At 43.0% G+C, this 23,919-nt stretch overlaps 1 protein-coding gene across 3 annotated transcripts in view; it reads right to left on the bottom strand.

Moving 5' to 3' along the window:
- Positions 1–23,919, bottom strand: part of sv2a (synaptic vesicle glycoprotein 2A) — a 60,184-nt gene that overhangs the window by 29,854 nt on the left and 6,411 nt on the right. For all 3 annotated transcript variants that reach the window (XM_061983104.1, XM_061983105.1, XM_061983106.1), the window contains exon 2: positions 4,299–5,041. In XM_061983104.1, the coding sequence (XP_061839088.1) occupies positions 4,299–4,908 (610 nt within the window). In that variant the 5' untranslated portion in view covers positions 4,909–5,041. The remainder of the gene's footprint in view (positions 1–4,298; positions 5,042–23,919) is intronic.

The following is a 23,919-nucleotide window of genomic DNA, read 5'->3' as shown; positions in this document are numbered from 1 at the left end:
GCAGATGACATGGCACCCCAAACCATCACCCAACCATGCAAATTTTGCATTTCCTTTGGAAATCGAGGTCCCAGAGTCTGGAGGAAGACAGGAGAGGCACAGGATCCACGTTGCCTGAAGTCTAGTGTAAAGTTTCCACCATCAGTGATGGTTTGGGGTGCCATGTCATCTGCTGGTGTCGGTCCACTCTGTTTCCTGAGATCCAGGGTCAACGCAGCCGTCTACCAGCAAGTTTTAGAGCACTTCATGCTTCCTGCTGCTGACCTGCTCTATGGAGATGGAGATTTCAAGTTCCAACAGGACTTGGCGCCTGCACACAGCGCAAAATCTACCCGTGCCTGGTTTACGGACCATGGTATTTCTGTTCTAAATTGGCCCGCCAACTCCCCTGACCTTAGCCCCATAGAAAATCTGTGGGGTATTGTGAAAAGGAAGATGCAGAATGCCAGACCCAAAAACGCAGAAGAGTTGAAGGCCACTATCAGAGCAACCTGGGCTCTCATAACACCTGAGCAGTGCCAGAAACTCATCGACTCCATGCCACGCCGCATTAACGCAGTAATTGAGGCAAAAGGAGCTCCAACCAAGTATTGAGTATTGTACATGCTCATATTTTTCATTTTCATACTTTTCAGTTGGCCAACATTTCTAAAAATCCCTTTTTTGTATTAGCCTTAAGTAATATTCTAATTTTGTGACACACGGAATTTTGGATTTTCATTTGTTGCCACTTCAAATCATCAAAATTAAATGAAATAAACATTTGAATGCATCAGTCTGTGTGCAATGAATAAATATAATGTACAAGTTACACCTTTTGAATGCAATTACTGAAATAAATCAAGTTTTTCAAAATATTCTAATTTACTGGCTTTTACCTGTATATATATATATATATATATATATATATATATATATATATATATATATATATATATATCAGTGGTGGATGCTGGTCTCTCAAGGCGGGGAAGCTCAATTTCGGCATACATCATTAAATGTGTTGATTTATTTATACGTAAATTCTACCCTCCGTTCCTTTTTAAGAAAGTGATCTGTGACCCTGTCGTACCAAGAAGGCGTCTTTTCCAGGGATTTGACAAGTGTCCTCTCAATGGCCAGCAGAGCTAGGCTGCTTAAACGGTCTTGGCCCATGGTGTTGCGGGTGTAAGACTTCCATCCATCCATCCATTTTCTACCACTTGTCCCTTTCGGGGTCGCAGGGGGTGCTGGAGTCTTTCTCAGCTGCATTCGGGCGGAAGGCGGAGTACACCCTGGACAAGTCGCCACCTCACCGCAGGGCCAACACAGAAAGACAGATTCACACTCACATTCACACACTAGGGACCAATTAGTGTTGCCAATCAACCAATCCCACACTTGCCAACCCTCCTGATTTTCCCGGGAGACTCCCGAATTTCAGTGCCCCTGCCGAAAATCTCCCGGGGCAACCATTCTCCCGAATTTCTCCCGATTTCCACCCGGACAACAATATTGGGGGCGTGCCTTAAAGGCACTACCTTTAGCGTCCTCTACAACCTGTCGTCACGTCCGCTTTTACCCCATGCAAACAGCGTGCAGACTCATTCACATAATAAATGCGGCTTTAGCACACACATCAGTGAATGCAAGGCATACTTGGTCAACAGCCATACAGGTCACAGTGAGGGTGGCCGTATAAACAACTTTAACACTGTTACAAATATGCGCCACACTGTGAACCCACACCAAACAAGAATGACAAACACATTTCGGGAGAACATCCGCACCGTAACACAACATAAACACAACAGAAATACCCAGAATCCCTTGCAGCACTAACTCCTCCGGGACGCTACGATATACACCCCCGCTACCACCATATATATATATATATATATATATATATATATATATATATATATATATAGGATTAACCGAGGGAGAGTTTAAAACCAGATGGAACAATCACAAGGCTTCTTTCAGGAACCAAAACCTGCGGAATACCACAGAACTCAGCAAACACATTTGGGACCTCAAAGACAATAATGTTGAATATTCAATAACATGGCAAATTCTTGTATCCAGCACACCTTACAATAGTGGTAATAAAAGATGCAACCTATGCTTGAAAGAGAAACTGTTTATTATATACTGTCCAGACCTGTCATCCCTCAACAAGCGCAGCGAAATTGTATCAGCATGCCGCCACAGACGGAAACACCTCCTAGGTAACACATGAGCCAATCACCACGCCAGCCTGTACCCACCCACTCTGTGCCCTATATAAACCATGGTATGTGAATGCTCCCATTAAAATCTCCTGATGATTGAGGGAACCCCTCATGAAACAGGCCTGTAGAGATGAAGTAGTCTTGTGATTTTTTTCCCACACATACATATATTGCGCTCTACTACGGTATCGAGCACTATTTTTTGGATAACCTTATTAAGACATATATATATATATATATATATATATATATATATATAGTCGAGGTTCTTGTGGTTTATCCGTTATTCAGTGCTCAATACCGGGGTAGAGCGGAATATACGTTAGGTCAGGAAAAACACAGAGGCTATTTCATCCTTACAAGCCTCTTTCGCAGGTTTCCCTGCTCTTCAGGGGATCCTGAAATCCCCTGAAGAGCAGGGAAACCTGTGATGAGGTGGCGACTTGTCCAGGGTGTACGAAATGCAGCTGATATAGGCTCGGGCACCCCCCGCTAGCCCGAAAGGGACAAGCGGTAGAAAATGGAGTGACAAAATACAAATGATCTGATTTATTTCCCCATTTTAAAAATAACTATTTGGTTTTGAATAATAATAATGTTTTTTTTTTTTTACAAATAAATGGACAACATGGCTCGGCGGGTAGAGTGGCCGTGCCAGCCACCTGAGGGTTCCTGGTTGATTTATTTATTGCTCTTTGAAGAATTCTACCTGGCAACAAATGTGCGAGAAAAAGCTCTACAGGTAAAAGTGACAACATGGGAGTGTCGCTACAAGAACTGTCCACTTTCGTGAGTCAGCCATGTTGTGTAAGAATGTCACGGAGCAGGAGGAGGAAGGAAAAAGATGAGGATGAAGGCTGAGAAGGAGGAAAGAAGACAGAGGAGGAAGGATGGAAGGAAAGAAAAGAGGAGGAGAGAGGAGGAAGAGGAAGGCAGGAAGAAGAGGGAAGAAGAAGAGGACGAAGAAGGAAATAGAGAAGGCGGAAGAGAGACGAAAAGAAGGAAGAGAATGAAGAAGAAAAGGAAGAGAAGGAAAAGGAGGAAAAGAAGGAAGGAAGAAGAAAAGCATTAAGTAAAGGAGACGAAAAGGAGCATAAAGGAAGAGGAAAGAAGTAGGAGAAAGAGAGAAGAGAAGGAGGGGAGAAGAAAGAAGTAGGGGAATGAAGAAGAGAGAAGGAAAAGGAGGAATAGAAGGAAGTAGAAGAAAGGAAGAAGTAAAGTAGGAAGTAGATGAGAAGGAGCATAAAGGAAGAAGAAGGAAGTAGGAGAAAAGAAAAAGACAAAGAGGGAGAGAAAGAAGGAGGAGGAAGAGAAAAAAGGATAAAGAGAATGAAGTGGGGTGAAGGAAGAAGAGAAGGAAGTGGGAGGAAGAGAATGAGGTGGGAGGAGAGGAGAAGAAAGGGAAGAGAAGGAAGTGGGAGGAAGGAAGAAGAAAAGGAAGTGAAAGGAAGTAAGATCAAGAAGAGGAGAGGGAGGAAGAAGAGTAGGAGAAAAGGAAGAAAATGAAGTAGGAGGAAGGAAGAAGAAAATGAGGAAAAGAAGAAAGTAGGAGGAAGAGAAAAGAAGAAAAGGAAGAGAAGGGAGTGGGAAGAAGAGAAGAAAAGGAAGAATGAGAGTATGAGTGAAGGGAGTGGGAGGAAGAGAGAAGAAAAGGAGGAAGGAAGAAGAAAAGGAAGTGAAAGGAAGAAGGAAGTAGGGGATGGAAGAAGAAAGGAGAGAAGGAAGTAAGATCAAGAAGAGGAGAGGGGAGGAGAGTAGGAGAACAGGAAGAGAAGGAAGTAGGAGAAGGTGAAGAAGAAAAAGAGGAAGAGAAGGAAGTGGGAGAAAGAGAGAAGAAAGGAGGAAGGAGAGAAGGAGAAAAGGAAGAGGACGGTAGTAGGAGAAAGGTAGAAGAAAAGGAGGAAAAGAAGGAAGTAGGAGGAAGAGAAAAGAAGAGAAGGAAGTGGGAAGAAGAGAAGAAAAGGAGGAAGAGAGAAGAAAAGGACGAAAAGAAGTAAGTGGGAGGAAGAGAAAAGAAGAAAAGGAGGAAGGAAGTGGGAGGAGTCAGCCTGCTGACTGGATGCCAGGAAAGAGGTCAAAACTTACCCAGCATGCCCTTGTTGGGCTCTGACAGACACATGTCCTTCTCGGCGCTGGGCAGCACGAAGCCGACCACGAAGATCTCCACGCCGTCGGCCATGAGCGCCAAGCCGAGGACGAAGTAGAGCGTCCACTGGAACTTTCCGTGTCCGCACTCCTGCAGGATGCTCTCGTACTGCTGAGCCAGCTCCTCCTGGTCCTTCCGCCGCTTGCCCTCGTACGCCGACATGTCCCGGAACTGCTGCGCCTGCGCCTCCACCCCGTCAGCCGCGCCGCCCTTGCCCACCGAGTCGGCCCGCGGGATGCCTTGGTACTCGCCCTCGTAGATCTCGTCGTCCTCGTCGTGGCCCTCGGTGGAGTCGCTATGGCCCTCGTCGTCGTTGGCGCGGCTGTCGTTGCCACGGTAGCCGCCGTCGTCGCCCGCTCCGCTGGCGTAGTCGTCGTCGTCGTCTTCCTCCTCGAAGCGCTTATAGGAACGACGGGTGTACTCGTCGGCCACCTTGTCCACGCCGCGCCCCATCTTCTTGCCCACCTGCTTCTTGGCCACCTTGGCGATGTCCTTGGCGCCGCGGATGAAGTCTGAGCGGTTGTCCCGGTAGCGTCCGTCGTCGTCCATCTTGGATGCACGGGTGGTGGCGGTCGGGTTCTGCGGCTCGGAGGTTTCAGGCGCGGCCCCGAGGCATGAAAGGAAGGATGCCGAGTCAGCGCCGCGGTGAGCTCCTGAGACGCGGCAACGTCAACGCCACGACCTACACAGAACATAATCAATCAATAATTGATCACCTTGTGATCAATAAGCACACTTATTTCTCTTCACTTTATTTAGCATCACATCTGCGGGTGTAGCTCTAGCATTAGCATTAGCATAATGGCGTTAGCGCTAGCTTAAAGCAGGGGTGTCCAAACGATGACCCGCGGGCCAAGTGAGACGTCATGAGCTCAAAAGAATCTGTATTTCTAACATCGTAACAATTTTGTGGACACTGCGAGTAAATCCGGTCAATGACCATTAAATATGCTTAGAGATGTCTGCAGCATAGTACTGACTTCTATGACCCAATCCAAACAACCCTCCCTAGTCATGGTGCAAAAATAAATAAATAAATGCAACCAACACAAAAAGGTATGGTCACACATAACACAACCTGCTCACTGAAATCTGTGGATATTATAAAACATTTCCAATCACAACACATAAAAATCGAAATTACGCCCATTTTGCAATTCCCATCATTGCAAGGCATGATGGGAAAAATGCAAAAATGGCGCATTTTAGCTGCTTGATATTTCTGATTGATTACAATACTTTAAGGAGGTCATCACGGAAGTAAACAAAGTAGCAGTCAAACTTTCACATACTCTTAATATCCAAATATGTTAATGATGTATTCATTAGTTAATTTTATATATATATATATATATATATATATATATAAGGGATGTCCAATAATGGCTTTTTGCCGATATCCGATATTCCGATGTTGTCCAACTCTTTAATTACCGATACCGATATCAACCGATATATGCAGTCGTGGAATTAACACATTATTATGCCTAATTTGGACAACCAGGTATGGTGAAGATAAGGTACTTTTTAAAAAAAATTAATAAAATAAGATAAATAAATTAAAAACATTTTCTTGAATAAAAAAGAAAGTAAAACAATATAAAAACAGTTCCATAGAAACTAGTAATTAATGAAAATTAGTAAAATTAACTGTTAAAGGTTAGTACTATTAGTGGACCAGCAGCACGCACAATCATGTGTGCTTACGGACTGTATCCCTTGCAGACTGTATTGATATATATTGATATATAATGTAGGAACCTGAATATTAATAACAGAAAGAAACAACCCTTTTGTGTGAATGACTGTAAATGGGGGAGGGAGGTTTTTTGGGTTGGTGTACTAATTGTAAGTGTATCTTGTGTTTTTTATGTTGATTTAATAAAAAAAAAAAAACGATACCGATAATAAAATGTTTTTGTGACCAACAAGTATGTGCTCCAATCACTCTATCACAAAGGAATAAGAGTTGTAGAAATTATTGGAAACTCAAGACAGCCATGACATTATGTTATTTACAAGTGTATGTAAACTTTTGACCACGACTGTGTGTGTATATGTATATATATATTTTTTATTTTTTCAAACTAAAACTTATATATATATATATATATATAATATATATATATATAAGTTTTAGTTTGAAAAAAAAAATAAAAATAAAAAAATATATATATATATATATACATATATACATATACATATATATACATATACATATATATACAGGTAAAAGCCAGTAAATGAGAATATTTTGAAAAACTTGATTTATTTCAGTAATTGCATTCAAAAGGTGTAACTTGTACATTATATTTATTCATTGCACACAGACTGATGCATTCAAATGTTTATTTCATTTAATTTTGATGATTTGAAGTGGCAACAAATGAAAATCCAAAATTCCGTGTGTCACAAAATTAGAATATTGTGTAAGGCTAATACAAAAAAGGGATTTTTAGAAATGTTGGCCAACTGAAAAGTATGAAAATGAAAAATATGAGCATGTACAATACTCAATACTTGGTTGGAGCTCCTTTTGCCTCAATTACTGCGTTAATGCGGCGTGGCATGGAGTCGATGAGTTTCTGGCACTGCTCAGGTGTTATGAGAGCCCAGGTTGACTGCGTTGACCCTGGATCTCAGGAAACAGAGTGGACCGACACCAGCAGATGACATGGCACCCCAAACCATCACTGATGGTGGAAACTTTACACTAGACTTCAGGCAACGTGGATCCTGTGCCTCTCCTGTCTTCCTCCAGACTCTGGGACCTCGATTTCCAAAGGAAATGCAAAATTTGCATGGTTGGGTGATGGTTTGGGGTGCCATGTCATCTGCTGGTGTCGGTCCACTCTGTTTCCTGAGATCCAGGGTCAACGCAGCCGTCTACCAGCAAGTTTTAGAGCACTTCATGCTTCCTGCTGCTGACCTGCTCTATGGAGATGGAGATTTCAAGTTCCAACAGGACTTGGCGCCTGCACACAGCGCAAAATCTACCCGTGCCTGGTTTACGGACCATAGTATTTCTGTTCTAAATTGGCCCGCCAACTCCCCTGACCTTAGCCCCATAGAAAATCTGTGGGGTATTGTGAAAAGGAAGATGCAGAATGCCAGACCCAAAAACGCAGAAGAGTTGAAGGCCACTATCAGAGCAACCTGGGCTCTCATAACACCTGAGCAGTGCCAGAAACTCATCGACTCCATGCCACGCCGCATTAACGCAGTAATTGAGGCAAAAGGAGCTCCAACCAAGTATTGAGTATTGTACATGCTCATATTTTTCATTTTCATACTTTTCAGTTGGCCAACATTTCTAAAAATCCCTTTTTTGTATTAGCCTTAAGTAATATTCTAATTTTGTGACACACAGAATTTTGGATTTTCATTTGTTGCCACTTCAAATCATCAAAATTAAATGAAATAAACATTTGAATGCATCAGTCTGTGTGCAATGAATAAATATAATGTACAAGTTACACCTTTTGAATGCAATTACTGAAATAAATCAAGTTTTTCAAAATATTCTCATTTACTGGCTTTTACCTGTATATACACATATATATATATATACACATATATATATATATATACATATATATATATATATATATATATATATATATACACATATATATATATATAGTTACATTTATCTGACTAAAACATATGGACACCGGTCACAGCTTAGGTGAGCAATGTTTGCGACGTGACCCCAAGATGGCGTGCAGGTAAAAGTATATTCAATGACGAAACAAAAGCTACAGTGCAGCTGGGGAGTGCATGGGAAGCATAGGGAAAGCCATGCGAAACTGAATAACTCTTTTTGGCAAACGAGGAACCGGTGTGCTGGCAGGATGAGGAACAGAAAGTAAAGGTGCAAACAGGAAATAGAGACAACAAGAGAACCAGGACAGGAAGTGATTGTAAACACAGGAAAATATCAAACGTAGTCCAGTCCACTGGCTAGTTTACGTTACCATTAGTGTTTTGACATCATGTAACTACTTGAAATGTGTATATATATTTTTTTACAATTATTCCTTGCGTTGAATAAAAACATGCAGGGAGTGTGTGCACATACACAAAAACATTTCAAGGGAGGCAGAAAGCGGCTTGAAGACTGTCTGTCAAAGATCATCTATGCAACATTTGGACCAAAGATGCACCATGACATGTTATGTAGACCACAAGGAAGTGTTTCCACGTAGACAAGAACCATGATATGACCCTTTAGGACCGAGGCGTTTTTGCTTTTTCTTTGGCTTTTTCAGTGATTCCAAAAGACATAACGTCGACAGGTTTGTACTACATTTTGACCCTGGAACAGATTATTATTTCTATTCCCATGATGTCAATGTGGAAACGGTGTTCTGCTGTACTGTGAGTGCACGCCTGCTCGTGGAGGCCAAAGGCGTTAAAGTGGAACTGTACTTTTAAAAATAAAATCATTCAAAAATTCTTATATAAGACAAGAACACATGTGTTTTTTCTTTTTTTGATGCATTCTAACTCACAAATAAAGGCGAGCAAAGGTCAGCCAACAATTAAGTCAATGAGTGTTGCTGTATTTTGCCTATAAAGCGCTATAAAGACCTCCAAACACCCTCATGAAGGTTTTATCATTAGCATCATTCATAATAACATGTCATACTTACGTATTTTGCACATTTTCAGCATAGGGCGGCGCATTTATTTCACAGATTCATCACAATGTTTGCTTTTTCCTTCATCAACAACACTACTGATCATGGCAAACTTGATGAGAGACAACAAACATAATAAAACAATCACTTACTGTACAATGTCTGCTCTCACTGGGATAAAGACTGACGGGATATTTATATCTTCTCCTCTACATGAACAATTCATCATAATCCCCACTAAGGGTCTTTCTGGTCATCTCCAGGTCTAAGTTGGATGTCGAAGTTGACCAACTTGTGGGTTTATGTCCACAACCTTCTACTATCCAGGTGAGACGCATGATTCAGAATTAACTTTCACCAACTCAGAGGCGATGCAGCAGCTCAATATGTCAATATAGCGGCATAAGCTAGTTAGTTAATCGCGAATACTAAAAATATTTTTATTTTTTTATCGATTTTTGAATATTAATGTATCAATTTAGAATTTAGATGAATAAGAATCACGATTTGGGTGTTAATCTGTTACGTCTTGGCTGCATGGTTGCGGTGGTGGTGTCCCCAAGATGCAGAAAGGACTGCAGGGAGGCAGCGTGCAGGCAAGAGGCTTCTTTATCAATCAATAAGCGAGGGAAAAAATACAAAACAAGGGCGGCATGCCGATGGCACGGGAAACTTCGGCAAAGCTTAACTCAGGAACGATCTACGGCTAGTGACAAATAGGAAAGCTGTCGCAACAAGCGAGTGACACTGCCAGAGTGTGGCGCGAGGCAGGAATATATAGCTCTCTGATTAGTGACCAGAAGCAGGTGAGCGTCCCGACCACAAATCAGAGGCAGGTGACGAAAATCAGCACCCATGGCAACTAGGAAACCCAACTGGAATACCAAACAAAACATGACCCGGGCAACGGATGATGACAAAATAGTTTTGGTTTTTTTTTGTGCTTCTCCATCAAAAAGTGTTTGTTTTACTATCAAAGATGGACAAATACAGTCCTTTATTGTCATTGTAAGTAAATACTACAAAATGTCATTTATTTCCGTGTATTTATATACTACGACAGTGTTGTCATTGTCCAACTTAATAATAAGAATGTTGTTTTTTTACCACGTTATAGTCCGATGCATCGAGGAGCTACAGTGACCCATGACTAGGGATGTCCCGATCCAGGTTTTTGCACTTCCGATCCGATACCGATATTGTTTTTGCATTTCCGATCCGATACCGATACTGACCGATACCGATACTGACCGATACTGGCCTATCCGAGCATGTATTAAAGTTTAAAGTTATTTAGCCTACTTAGTTGTCAGAATCATGTTGAAAAGGGTTTTAGTACTCTTGATAACAACTAGCCAGCTGAATTAGGGGAGTTTGAATAATACACAATGGTTGGTAACAAGAAACTGACCTGTTTATTCAAAGATAAACACAAAATAGACAAAATTATACATGACAAACAGAAATGGCATCATTGAACTAGGGCTGGGCGATATGGCCTTTTTTTAATATTGCGATATTTTAAGGCCAAATCACGATACACAATATATATCTGGATATTTTGCCTTAGCCTTGAATGAACACTTGATGCATATAATCACAGCAGTATGATGATTCTATGTTTTGATTGATTGATTGAGACTTTTATTAGTAGGTTGCACAGTGAAGTACATATTCCGTACAATTGACCACTAAATGGTAACACCCCAATAAGTTTTTCAACTTGTTTAAGTCGGGGTCCACTTAAATTGATTCATGATACAGATATATACTATCATCATAATACAGTCATCACACAAGATAATCACATTGAATTATTTACATTATTTATAATCCAGGGTGTGGAGGGGGGCGCCGGATGTAAGTGTCAAAAAGACAGCCAAAAGAGTTTGATATGTGAGCACCTTAGAGAGAGCGTTGCTCGCACGGCTGCGCTAGCATCACAGCTAACGTTAGCCATGCTGCTACCTCTCTGCTGGGAGAGGACGTATACGTATGTGACGTATGACGTGACAGTATGTGACGTGTGTAAGACGGTGCGCTTGCTGTCTGTGAGAGGGAGACACAGGAAAGAGTGAGAAGAGCCTGTCGTGTAATGCCAGCAGCTAAAAGCAACTGCGTGAGAATTGTGGATGTGTTGAAGGTGTGCTGGAAAATGCGGAACGGAAATTACGGAGCAGCAGAAAAGTGGAATGTATTATTTAAATCGGTGCGTTGGAAAACACGGACCGGAGTTTTTTTTTTAAAACTGGATCTGGATCGGCATTTTCCCATGCCTTGCCGATACGCAATTTTTGGCAAATATCGGCAGCCGATCCGATCCAAATATCGGATCGGGACATCCCTACCCATGACCTTCACAAATTGGCTCAGTTTTAACGTGAATAAGTGCCACACAAGTAAACACGCCGCAGGACTGCTTGTATCGCACATGATATCACACATTTTATAAATCATCCATACTTCGTGAAGCTATCGCACCAATATCTAACATCAATATCAGATTGGGACATATCTTCTGGGTGGTGATGTCACTGAGCAGTATCATGTTGGGAATGTACAGCACAGTCTCTCATTACACACACACACACACATATGCGTGCACACACACACACACACACACACACACACACACACACACACTGCGAGCCTGGAGCGCATCACGCGACATTTCACCAGCAACATGAAGAGCATCTGCTGTGAAACACATCTTTGATAATGTCGTAAAACTCGCGCTTGTTCCAAACGCAAAGGCTCTTGATGATGCTGGCTGTTACCACGGCGACCATGAGGACGATGATTGATCCATCTCACAGATGCCTGGTCTGACCTCAGTCTGTCCCCTGGTGCGAAACCAACAGCCCCCCGTGTTCAAGGTGAAAACCCCTAGCAGGTCATGCGTCATTCAAGATCAATAGGGATCTTGTTGTGATTGAACAATCTTTGAAAGACTGCTCGGTAGTTGTCAGTGGCTGACCTATTTGTGCCAACGTCCACCTCGACTTCCCCAAACATACTGGCTGGCATACCGTTCAAAATCACTAGAATTCTTGCTTGGCTTTAAAAGAATAATCTCAGCAAACGTGCTGTAACACGCAGAGTGCTGACAAGGCGTTATGTTCCTAACGAGGTGAAACTCTGGGACAGCTCAAAATCAATAGTTTCAAATCAAAGACGAAAAATTGATTCTTTCACATGTCAAAATCAAATATAATTCAACCTCTGACCGCGGATTTATTAGAATTCCAAATCAATAGGGTTCTTGATTTGCTTAGAAGTATTTCCTTGGAGAAGACGTCAAACCTCTTCAATCATATTAAAGTCAAAATAAACAGGCTTCTTTGCTTTTCTACAGTGGAATCCACCCCAGACTTCAATCATTGCACATGTTTTCAAAATCAAAAAATCTTGCTTGGATATGAGAAAATATTCCAGCAGCTTTTTGATGGTTGTAAATTGTCCCTGAAAGTATTATTCCGATCTTTGACCTCAGCTCCCTAAAATCTGTTAGGTTGTGTGTCCTTCAAAATCAACAGTGTTCTTGTTTGGCTGTGTAGCGCAATAAAGCTTTAAAAAGGTGGAAAATATCAGCTGAGAACAATTCTAATGATTTTTACTACTAACGAACGTAATGATCGTAACCACTAACGAATGTATCGATTGTAACGATCGTAACAATGTAATGATTGAAACAATTGTCACAAATAAAATTATTCTAACAATTGTAAAACTTTAACTATTGTGATCATTTTAATAATTGTATTATGATTGTAACATTTGTAAAATTGTAACTGTTGTGATAATTGAAACATTGTAACAAATGTAACAATTGTAACGATTGCAACAATTGTAATGATTGTAATAATTGTAACATTGTAATGCTTGTAACGATTGCAATAATTGTAATATTGTGACATTGTAATTATTTGAATTATTGTAATAATTGTAACACTGTAATGATTGTAACAATTGAAAGAAGTGTAACGATTGTAAAAAAAAATAAAAAAAATAAACGATTGTAATGATTGTAGTGGTTGTAACGGTTGTAACAATGTTAATTAATGTAACACTTGTAACATTGTAATGATTGTAACGGTTGTAAAAAATAAAACAAATGTAACAATTGTACCGATTGTAACATTGTAATGAATGTAAGTACTGTGTAAGCACCATAACGATTGTAAAAATGTGACAATTACAATGATTCTAACAATTGTAATATTTTAATAATTGCAACAATCGTGACTAACAAATGTAACAATCTTCACGATTGTAAGAATTGTAACAATGTAATGATTGAAACAATTGTCACAAATAAAATTATTCTAACAATTGTAAAACTAACTATTGTGATCATTTTAATAATTGTATTATGATTGTGACATTTGTAAAATTGTAACTGTTGTGATGATTGAAACATTGTAACAAATGTAACAATTGTAACGATTGTAACAATTGTAATGATTGCAATAATTGTAACATTGTAATGCTTGTAACGATTGCAATAATTGTAATATTGTGACATTGTAATTATTTGAATTATTGTAATAATTGTAACACTGTAATGATTGTAACAATTGAAAGAAGTGTAACGATTGTAAAAAAAAATAAACGATTGTAATGATTGTAGTGGTTGTAACGGTTGTAACAATGTTAATTAATGTAACACTTGTAACATTGTAATGATTGTAACGGTTGTAACAAATAAAACAAATGTAACGATTGTAATGATTGTAACATTGTAATGAATGTAAGTACTGTGTAAGCACCATAACGATTGTAAAAAGGTGACAATTACAATGATTCTAACAATTGTAATATTTTAATAATTGCAACAATCGTGACTAACAAATGTAACAATCTTCACGATTGTAAGAATTGTAACAATAGTAATGATTGAAACAATTGCAACACTGTAATGAATGCAAGTACTGTAATAATTGTAACAAATGTAACAATTGCAATGATTTTAACAATTGCAATGATTGTAACAATTGTGACGACTAACAAATGTAACAATCTAAATTGTAACTAATACAACAATCTTCACGATTGCTACCATTTTAACAATTGTGAAAATTGTAACAATTGCAATAACTAATAATCGTGACGAGTAACAAATGTAACAATCTTAACAATTGTAACAATTGTGATGATTGTAACCGTTGTAATAATTGTAACAATCGTGACGACTAACCAATGTAAAAATCTTAACGACTGTAACACTTGTAATGATTGTAATGATCGTAACAACTGTTGTTTTTGGAATAACCGTAACGATCAGGTTGTTCTTCGCGGATAATTGCTAAGGCGCACTGTAGATCGACGTTGTCGTCAATAAGTTCCTTCCTCCAACATAATATTGTGAGAGTCCAGTCCATAGTGGGTCTAACATAATATTGTGAGAGTCCAGTCCATAGTGGATCTAACATAATAGTGTGAGAGTCCAGTCCATAGTGGATCTAACATAATAGTGTGAGTCCAGTCTATAGTGGATCTAACATAATAGTGTGAGAGTCCAGTCCATAGTGGATCTAACATAATAGTGTGAGAGTCCAGTCCATAGTGGATCTAACATAATAGTGTGAGAGTCCAGTCCATAGTGGATCTAACATAATAGTGAGAGTCCAGTCCATAGTGGATCTATCATAATAGTGTGAGAGTCCAGTCCATAGTGGATCTAACATAATAGTGTGAGAGTCCAGTCCATAGTGGATCCAACATAATAGTGTGAGTCCAGTCCATAGTGGATCTAACATAATAGTGTAAGAGTCCAGTCCATAGTGGATCTAACATAATAGTGTGAGAGTCCAGTCCATAGTGGATCTAACATAATAGTGAGAGTCCAGTCCATAGTGGATTTAACATAATAGTGAGAGTCCAGTCCATAGTGGATCTAACATAATATTGTGAGAGTCCAGTCCATCCCCACCTAGTACCAACCTCGTCATGTCCGTTGTGTCCTGAGCAAGACACTTCACCCTTGCTCCTGATGGGTGCTGGTTAGCGCCTTGCATGGCAGCTCCCTCCATCAGTGTGTGAATGTGTGTGTGAATGGGTAAATGTGGAAGTAGTGTCAAAGCGCTTTGAGTACCTTGAAGGTAGAAAAGCGCTATACAAGTACAACCCATAGATAAAGGTGCAGTTTGGGGAATTGCATTTGTTTCCTTTTATCTGTTACAGTCGGCTTGCTTTGGAGCCAATCAGGGCAGAAACCTCTGACATCCAGCAGGGGGAGCAAACTACTGCCACCTGCAGGACTGGAGGAGGACACAACATTGTGATTTTTGCTGACAGTGCAGTTTTTAGCATGAAGAAAGCAAAAAATGGTGTCTGTTTTTAAAATGAGTCCAGATCTCACTTGCTCATCCATCATCTTTCAATCGACTACTTTGGTATGATCCATCAAAGATTCCTGGCCAGCTGTCTGGAAACCCTCGCCTGGGATGAATAGTGGAAATAAAATTTAAAAAACTAAACACAAATGGGCATACAGGAAGTGATTTCTCTGGGACGGACGACCACCCAGTGGGAGCAACCTGATTGGCTGATCGGGTCATGGCCCCTCCTCTTTTGTGTCACACACACACACAAGCGCACAAAATGCGTCATCCTCCCTCACCACCAAAGTCTACGTCACTCTGGCGTACTCTCAGCGTCTATTTTGGCGAGGAGTCAGAGAGTAAAGACTTTTGTCAGCTGCAAATACAAAAAGTCTCAAATTTTAGTGATTTTTAGATGCTAGCTAGGAACATATTTAGCTCAGCGATGCTAACGCTATAAAGCGTACGCACATTGCTGACAATCATGTTGAAGGACAAAATCACAACAAGAACAACAAAACATGCTCCAGTTCTGTTGCTGCTGCCCGGTGTTGTTAGCACAAGCACACACCTGCGACACACTTGCGGACACACCTACGATACACCTGCGACACACGTAAGACACACCTGAGACATACCTCCGACATACCTGCAACACACACCTGTGACACACCAAAGACACACCTGTATTACACTTGTGACACACCTGTGACACAAGCCTGCGACACACCTCCGACACACCTGCAAAATACATGTGACACACCAACGACACACTTAAGACACAACTGTGAAACAGCTGCGACACACCTGCGATACACCTAAGACACACCTGTGACACACACCTGCAACACACACCTGTGACACACACCTAGGACACAAGCCTGCGACACACCTGTGACAAACCTGCAACATACCTGTGACACAACCCTGCGACACACAGCTGCGACACACACCTGCGACACATTTGACACATGTGACACACCCCTGACACAAGCCTGCGACACGCTTGCAACTCACCTGCGACACACACATCTGTGACACACCTACGACACACAACTGCGACACACCTGCTATACACTTGTGACAAAAGCCTAAGACACACATGCAACGCACCTACGACACACCAGTGACACACACCTGCGACATACCTGTGACACAAGCCTGCGACACACCTGCAACACACCTGCAATACACACCTGCGACACACCTGCAATACATACCAACGACACACCTGCGACAAACACCTGTGACACACAGCTGCGACACACTTGTGACACAAGCCTGCGACACACACCTGCGACACACCTGCCATACACTTGTGACACACCTGACACAAGCCTGCGACACACATGCAACACACCTACGACACATCTGTGACACACACCTGCGACACACCTGCAACATACCTGTGACACAAGCCTGCGACACACCTGCAATACACACCTGCGACACACAACTGCGATACACTTGTGACACACAACTGCGACACACCTGCGATACACTTGTGACACAAGCCTTCGACACATGTGCAACACACCTGCGACACACGTAAGACACACCTGAGACATACCTCCGACATACCTGCAACACACACCTGTGACACACCAAAGACACACCTGTATTACACTTGTGACACACCTGTGACACAAGCCTGCGACACACCTGCAAAATACATGTGACACACCAACGACACACTTAAGACACCTTTGACACAACTGTGAAACAGCTGCGACACACCTGCGATACACCTAAGACACACCTGTGACACACACCTGCAACACACACCTGTGACACACACCTAGGACACAAGCCTGCAACATACCTGTGACACAACCCTGCGACACACAGCTGCGACACACAGCTGCGACACACAGCTGCGACACATTTGACACATGTGACACACCCCTGACACAAGCCTGCGACACGCTTGCAACTCACCTGCGACACACACATTTGTGACACACCTACGACACACAACTGCAACACACCTGCTATACACTTGTGACACACTTGTGACAAAAGCCTAAGACACACATGCAACGCACCTACGACACACCAGTGACACACACCTGCGACATACCTGTGACACAAGCCTGCGACACACCTGCAACACACCTGCAATACATACCTACGACACACCTACGACAAACACCTGTGACACACAGCTGCGACACACACCTGCGACACACCTGCCATACACTTGTGACACACCTGTGACACAAGCCTGCGACACACATGCAACACACCTACGACACATCTGTGACACACACCTGCGACACACCTGCAACATACCTGTGACACAAGCCTGCGACACACCTGCAATACACACCTGCGACACACAACTGCGATACACTTGTGACATACCTGTGACACACAACTGCGACACACCTGCGATACACTTGTGACATACCTGTCACATACCTGTGACACAACTGCGACACACCTGCGATAAACTTGTGACACAAGCCTTCGACACATGTGCAACACACCTGCGACACACACAACTAAAACACATCAGCGACACACACAACTAAATCACACCTGCGACACACACCTGTGACACACAACTGCGACACACCTGCGATAAACTTGTGACACAAGACTGCAACACGTGCAACACAAACAACTAAAACACACCTGCGACACACCTGTGACACACAGCTGCGACACGCCTGTGACATACCTGTGACACAACCTGCGACACACACTTGTGACACACCTGTGACACACAACTGCGACACACACCTGCGACATACCTGTGACACACAACTGCGACACACTTGTGACATACCTGTGACACACAACTGCGACACACCCGCGATAAACTTGTGACACAAGCCTTCGACACATGTGCAACACACCTGCGACACACACAACTAAAACACATCAGCGACACACACAACTAAAACACACCTGCGACACACACCTGTGACACACAACTGCGACACACCTGCGATAAACTTGTGACACAAGACTGCAACACGTGCAACACAAACAACTAAAACACACCTGCGACACACCTGTGACACACAGCTGCGACACGCCTGTGACATACCTGTGAAACAACCTGCGACACACACTTGTGACACACCTGTGACACACAACTGCGACACACACCTGCGACATACCTGTGACACACAACTGCGACACACTTGTGACATACCTGTGACACACAACTGCGACACACCCGCGATAAACTTGTGACACAAGCCTCCGACACATGTGCAACACACCTGCGACACACACAACTAAAACACACCTGCGACACACACAACTAAAACACATCTGCGACACACACCTGTGACACACAACTGCGACACACCTGCGATAAACTTGTGACACAAGACTGCGACACGTGCAACACACACAACTAAAACACACCTGCGACACACCTGTGACACACAGCTGCGACATACCTGTGACACAACCTGCGACACACATTTGTGACACACCTGTGACATACCTGTGACACACAGCTGCGACACACATTTGTGACACACCTGTGACATACCTGTGACACACAGCTGCGACACACATTTGTGATACACATTTGTGACACACCTGTTACATACCTGTGACACACAACTGCGACACAAGCCTGCGACACATGTGCAACACACCTGCGACACACACAACTAAAACACACCTGCGACACACACCTGTGACACAACTGCGACACACCTGCGATAAACTTGTGACACAAGACTGCGACACGTGCAACACACCTGCGACACACACAACTAAAACACACCTGCGACACACAGCTGCGACATACCTGTGACACAACCTGCGACACACATATGTGACACACTTGTGACATACCTGTGACACACAGCTGCGACACACATTTGTGATACACATTTGTGACACACCTGCTACATACCTGTGACAGACAACTGCGACACAAGCCTGTGACACACTTGCAACACACCTGCGACACACCTGTGACACAAATAAAACACACTTGCGACACACCTGTGACACAAATAAAACACACCTGTGACACACACCTGTGACACGCATTTGTGACACACCTGCGATACAAGCCTGTGACACACAACTGCGACACAAGCCTGCGACACATGTGCAACACACCTGCGACACACACAACTAAAACACACCTGCGACACACACCTGTGACACAACTGCGACACACCTGCGATAAACTTGTGACACAAGACTGCGACACGTGCAACACACCTGCGACACACACAACTAAAACACACCTGCGACACACCTGTGACACACAGCTGCGACATACCTGTGACACAACCTGCGACACACATTTGTGACACACCTGTGACATACCTGTGACACACAGCTGCGACACACATTTGTGATACACATTTGTGACACACCTGCTACATACCTGTGACAGACAACTGCGACACAAGCCTGTGACACTGATGCAACACACCTGCGACACACCTGTGACACAAATAAAACACACTTGCGACACACCTGTGACACAAATAAAACACACCTGTGACACACACCTGTGACACACACCTGTGACACGCATTTGTGACACACCTGCGATACAAGCCTTTGACACACAACTGCGACACAAGCCTGCGACACATGTGCAACACACCTGCGACACACACCTGTGACACAACTGCGATAAACTTGTGACACAAGACTGCGACACGTGCAACACACCTGCGACACACACAACTAAAACACACCTGCGACACACCTGTGACACACAGCTGCGACATACCTGTGACACAACCTGCGACACACACTTGTGACACAACTGTGACATATCTGTGACACACAGCTGCGACACACATTTGTAATACACATTTGTGACACACCTGTTACATACCTGTGACACACAACTGCGACACAAGCCTGTGACACACTTGCAACACACTTGCGACACACCTGTGACACAAATAAAACACACCTGTGACACACACCTGTGACACGCATTTGTGACACACCTGCGATACAAGCCTGTGACACACAACTGCGACACACAACTGCGACACAAGCCTGCGACACATGTGCAACACACCTGCGACACACACAACTAAAACACACCTGCGACACACACCTGTGACACAACTGCGACACACCTGCGATAAACTTGTGACACAAGACTGCGACACGTGCAACACACCTGCGACACACACAACTAAAACACACCTGCGACACACCTGTGACACACAGCTGCGACATACCTGTGACACAACCTGCGACACACATTTGTGACACACCTGTGACACACCTGTGACATACCTGTGACACACAGCTGCGACACACATTTGTGATACACATTTGTGACACACCTGCTACATACCTGTGACAGACAACTGCGACACAAGCCTGTGACACACTTGCAACACACCTGCGACACAAATAAAACACACTTGCGACACACCTGTGACACAAATAAAACACACCTGTGACACACACCTGTGACACGCATTTGTGACACACCTGCGATACAAGCCTGTGACACACAACTGCGACACACAACTGCGACACAAGCCTGCGACACATGTGCAACACACCTGCGACACACACACAACTAAAACACACCTGCGACACACACCTGTGACACAACTGCGACACACCTGCGATAAACTTGTGACACAAGACTGCGACACGTGCAACACACCTGCGACACACACAACTAAAACACACCTGCGACACACTTGTGACACACAGCTGCGACATACCTGTGACACAACCTGCGACACACATTTGTGACACACCTGTGACATACCTGTGACAGACAACTGCGACACAAGCCTGTGACACACTTGCAACACACCTGCGACACACCTGTGACACAAATAAAACACACTTGCGACACACCTGTGACACAAATAAAACACACCTGTGACACACACCTGTGACACGCATTTGTGACACACCTGCGATACAAGCCTGTGACACACAACTGCGACACACAACTGCGACACAAGCCTGCGACACATGTGCAACACACACAACTAAAACACACCTGCGACACACACCTGTGACACAACTGCGACACACCTGCGATAAACTTGTGACACAAGACTGCGACACGTGCAACACACCTGCGACACACACAACTAAAACACACCTACGACACACCTGTGACACACAGCTGCAACATACCTGTGACACAACCTGCGACACACATTTGTGACACACCTGTGACACACCTGTGACATACCTGTGACACACAGCTGCGACACACATTTGTGATACACATTTGTGACACACCTGCTACATACCTGTGACAGACAACTGCGACACAAGCCTGTGACACGCTTGCAACACACCTGCGACACAAATAAAACACACTTGCGACACACCTGTGACACAAATAAAACACCTGTGACACACACCTGTGACACGCATTTGTGACACACCTGCGATACAAGCCTGTGACACACAACTGCGACACACAACTGCGACACAAGCCTGCGACACATGTGCAACACACCTGCGACACACACAACTAAAACACACCTGCGACACACACCTGTGACACAACTGCGACACACCTGCGATAAACTTGTGACACAAGACTGCGACACGTGCAACACACCTGCGACACACACAACTAAAACACACCTGCGACACACCTGTGACACAACTGTGACATACCTGTGACACACAGCTGCGACACACATTTGTAATACACATTTGTGACACACCTGTTACATACCTGTGACACACAACTGCGACACACAACTGCGACACAAGCCTGTGACACACTTGCAACACACCTGCGACACAACCTGCGACACACATTTGTGACACACCTGTGACATACCTGTGACACACAGCTGCAACACACATTTGTAATACACACTTGTGACACACCTGTTACATACCTGTGACACACAACTGCGACACACAACTGCGACACAAGCCTGTGACACACTTGCAACACACCTGCGACACACCTGTGACACACACCTGTGACACGCATTTGTGACACGCCTGCGATACAAGCCTGTGACACACAACTGCGATACAAGCCTGTGACACACTTGCAACACACCTGCGACACACCTGTGACACAAATAAAACACACCTGTGACACGCATTTGTGACACACCTGCGATACAAGCCTGTGACACACAACTGCGATACAAGCCTGTGACACACTTGCAACACACCTGCGACACACCTGTGACACAAATAAAACACACCTGTGACACGCATTTGTGACACACCTGCGATACAAGCCTGTGACACAACTAAAACACACCTGTGACACACACCTGTGACACAGCTGCGACACAGCTGTGTGACACACCTAGGACACACCTGTGATACACCTGTGATACACATCGGACACACCTGTGTCACATATCTGCAATACACCTGTGGCACAGAATTGCACAGACTTAGCATGCAAGTAAGAATATTTTAATTCCAATGACAAGGCAAAAATAGAAAAACAGTCACTGGGAGGAGCACAGGAAGCCCGAGGCCAACTTAGTTTAGGATGATAAAGTAGAGAACAAAAAGCATTAGCGTGAAGCTAACAAGCACACAAACCCTCGCCTACAGCGAACAAGCCAAGTGAAATAACAAACCTGCCAACGACAAACAACGGAACTGTGCCGAGTGAGCGGTGAGACGGGTACATAACCGAGCCTGATCAGTGGCACCAGCAGGTGGGGACACAAGTCAACAAACAGAAACCGGCGTGTGTGATCAGCGCACCGAATAACCAGAAGGTAAACAAAGAAAGGAGCTCTGAAACAGAAAAACTATAACAAACCCAAAACAAGCACCAACAATACTCCATTTACATGTCGTGACATGAATATTAACAAGTATTAGAGATATTGTTTTTATAAGAACTATAGCCGAGGATCACCGAGTGCTAACGAGCTTATGCTGCTAAATTGACATATTGAGCTGCTAACATGAGCAAAATATGTAAATATTACATGTTATTATGAATGTTACTACATTACATAATGTATATACTTACAGAGTGTATATAAAACCTTGATGGAGGTTTTTGGATGTTTTTTAGAGCACTTTATAGGCGGAACAGAACGACTACCATTGGCTCCGTTGTTAGCTGACTTTTGCTACCCTTTATTTACGATTTAGAATGCATAAAAAACACCATATGTGTTCTTGTATTGTAAATGATAGACACAATTCCAAAACAGAGCACTTCTCTCTTAAACACTTCAGTCGACTTCATTCAAAACTACGTTATGTCTCACAGGCGACGAAAAACGGACACGCTCAAAAAGTGTTATAAGTAAGTCATATCCATCCATTTTCTACCGCTTGTCCCTTTCGGGGTCACGGGGGGTGCTGGAGCCTATTGATATAAAGTGAGTATATATTTGTAATGTTGTGTTATGCTATTTTTGGAAAACAACATTTTTTATAATGGGAAAAACACAAAATTTGCATAATTACCAAAAACCAGTTGCAAAGTGGAATACTTTAGATGAGATACTTACAGCCTTTAATTGGTCAATAATTCATAATAACACTGATTTTGATGCGTTATTATGTGTGGAACTATGGCAGTTTTTTTCCAAAAACTCACATTTGGCAAAAAAACGGACGCGCTCAAAAATGTGTTAAAAGTAAGTCAAATATTTTTA

This window comes from Nerophis lumbriciformis, linkage group LG21 (genome assembly GCF_033978685.3).
Source record: "Nerophis lumbriciformis linkage group LG21, RoL_Nlum_v2.1, whole genome shotgun sequence".
NCBI classification, from domain to species: domain Eukaryota; kingdom Metazoa; phylum Chordata; class Actinopteri; order Syngnathiformes; family Syngnathidae; genus Nerophis; species Nerophis lumbriciformis.
This window is presented reverse-complemented; position numbering and strand designations above follow the sequence as displayed.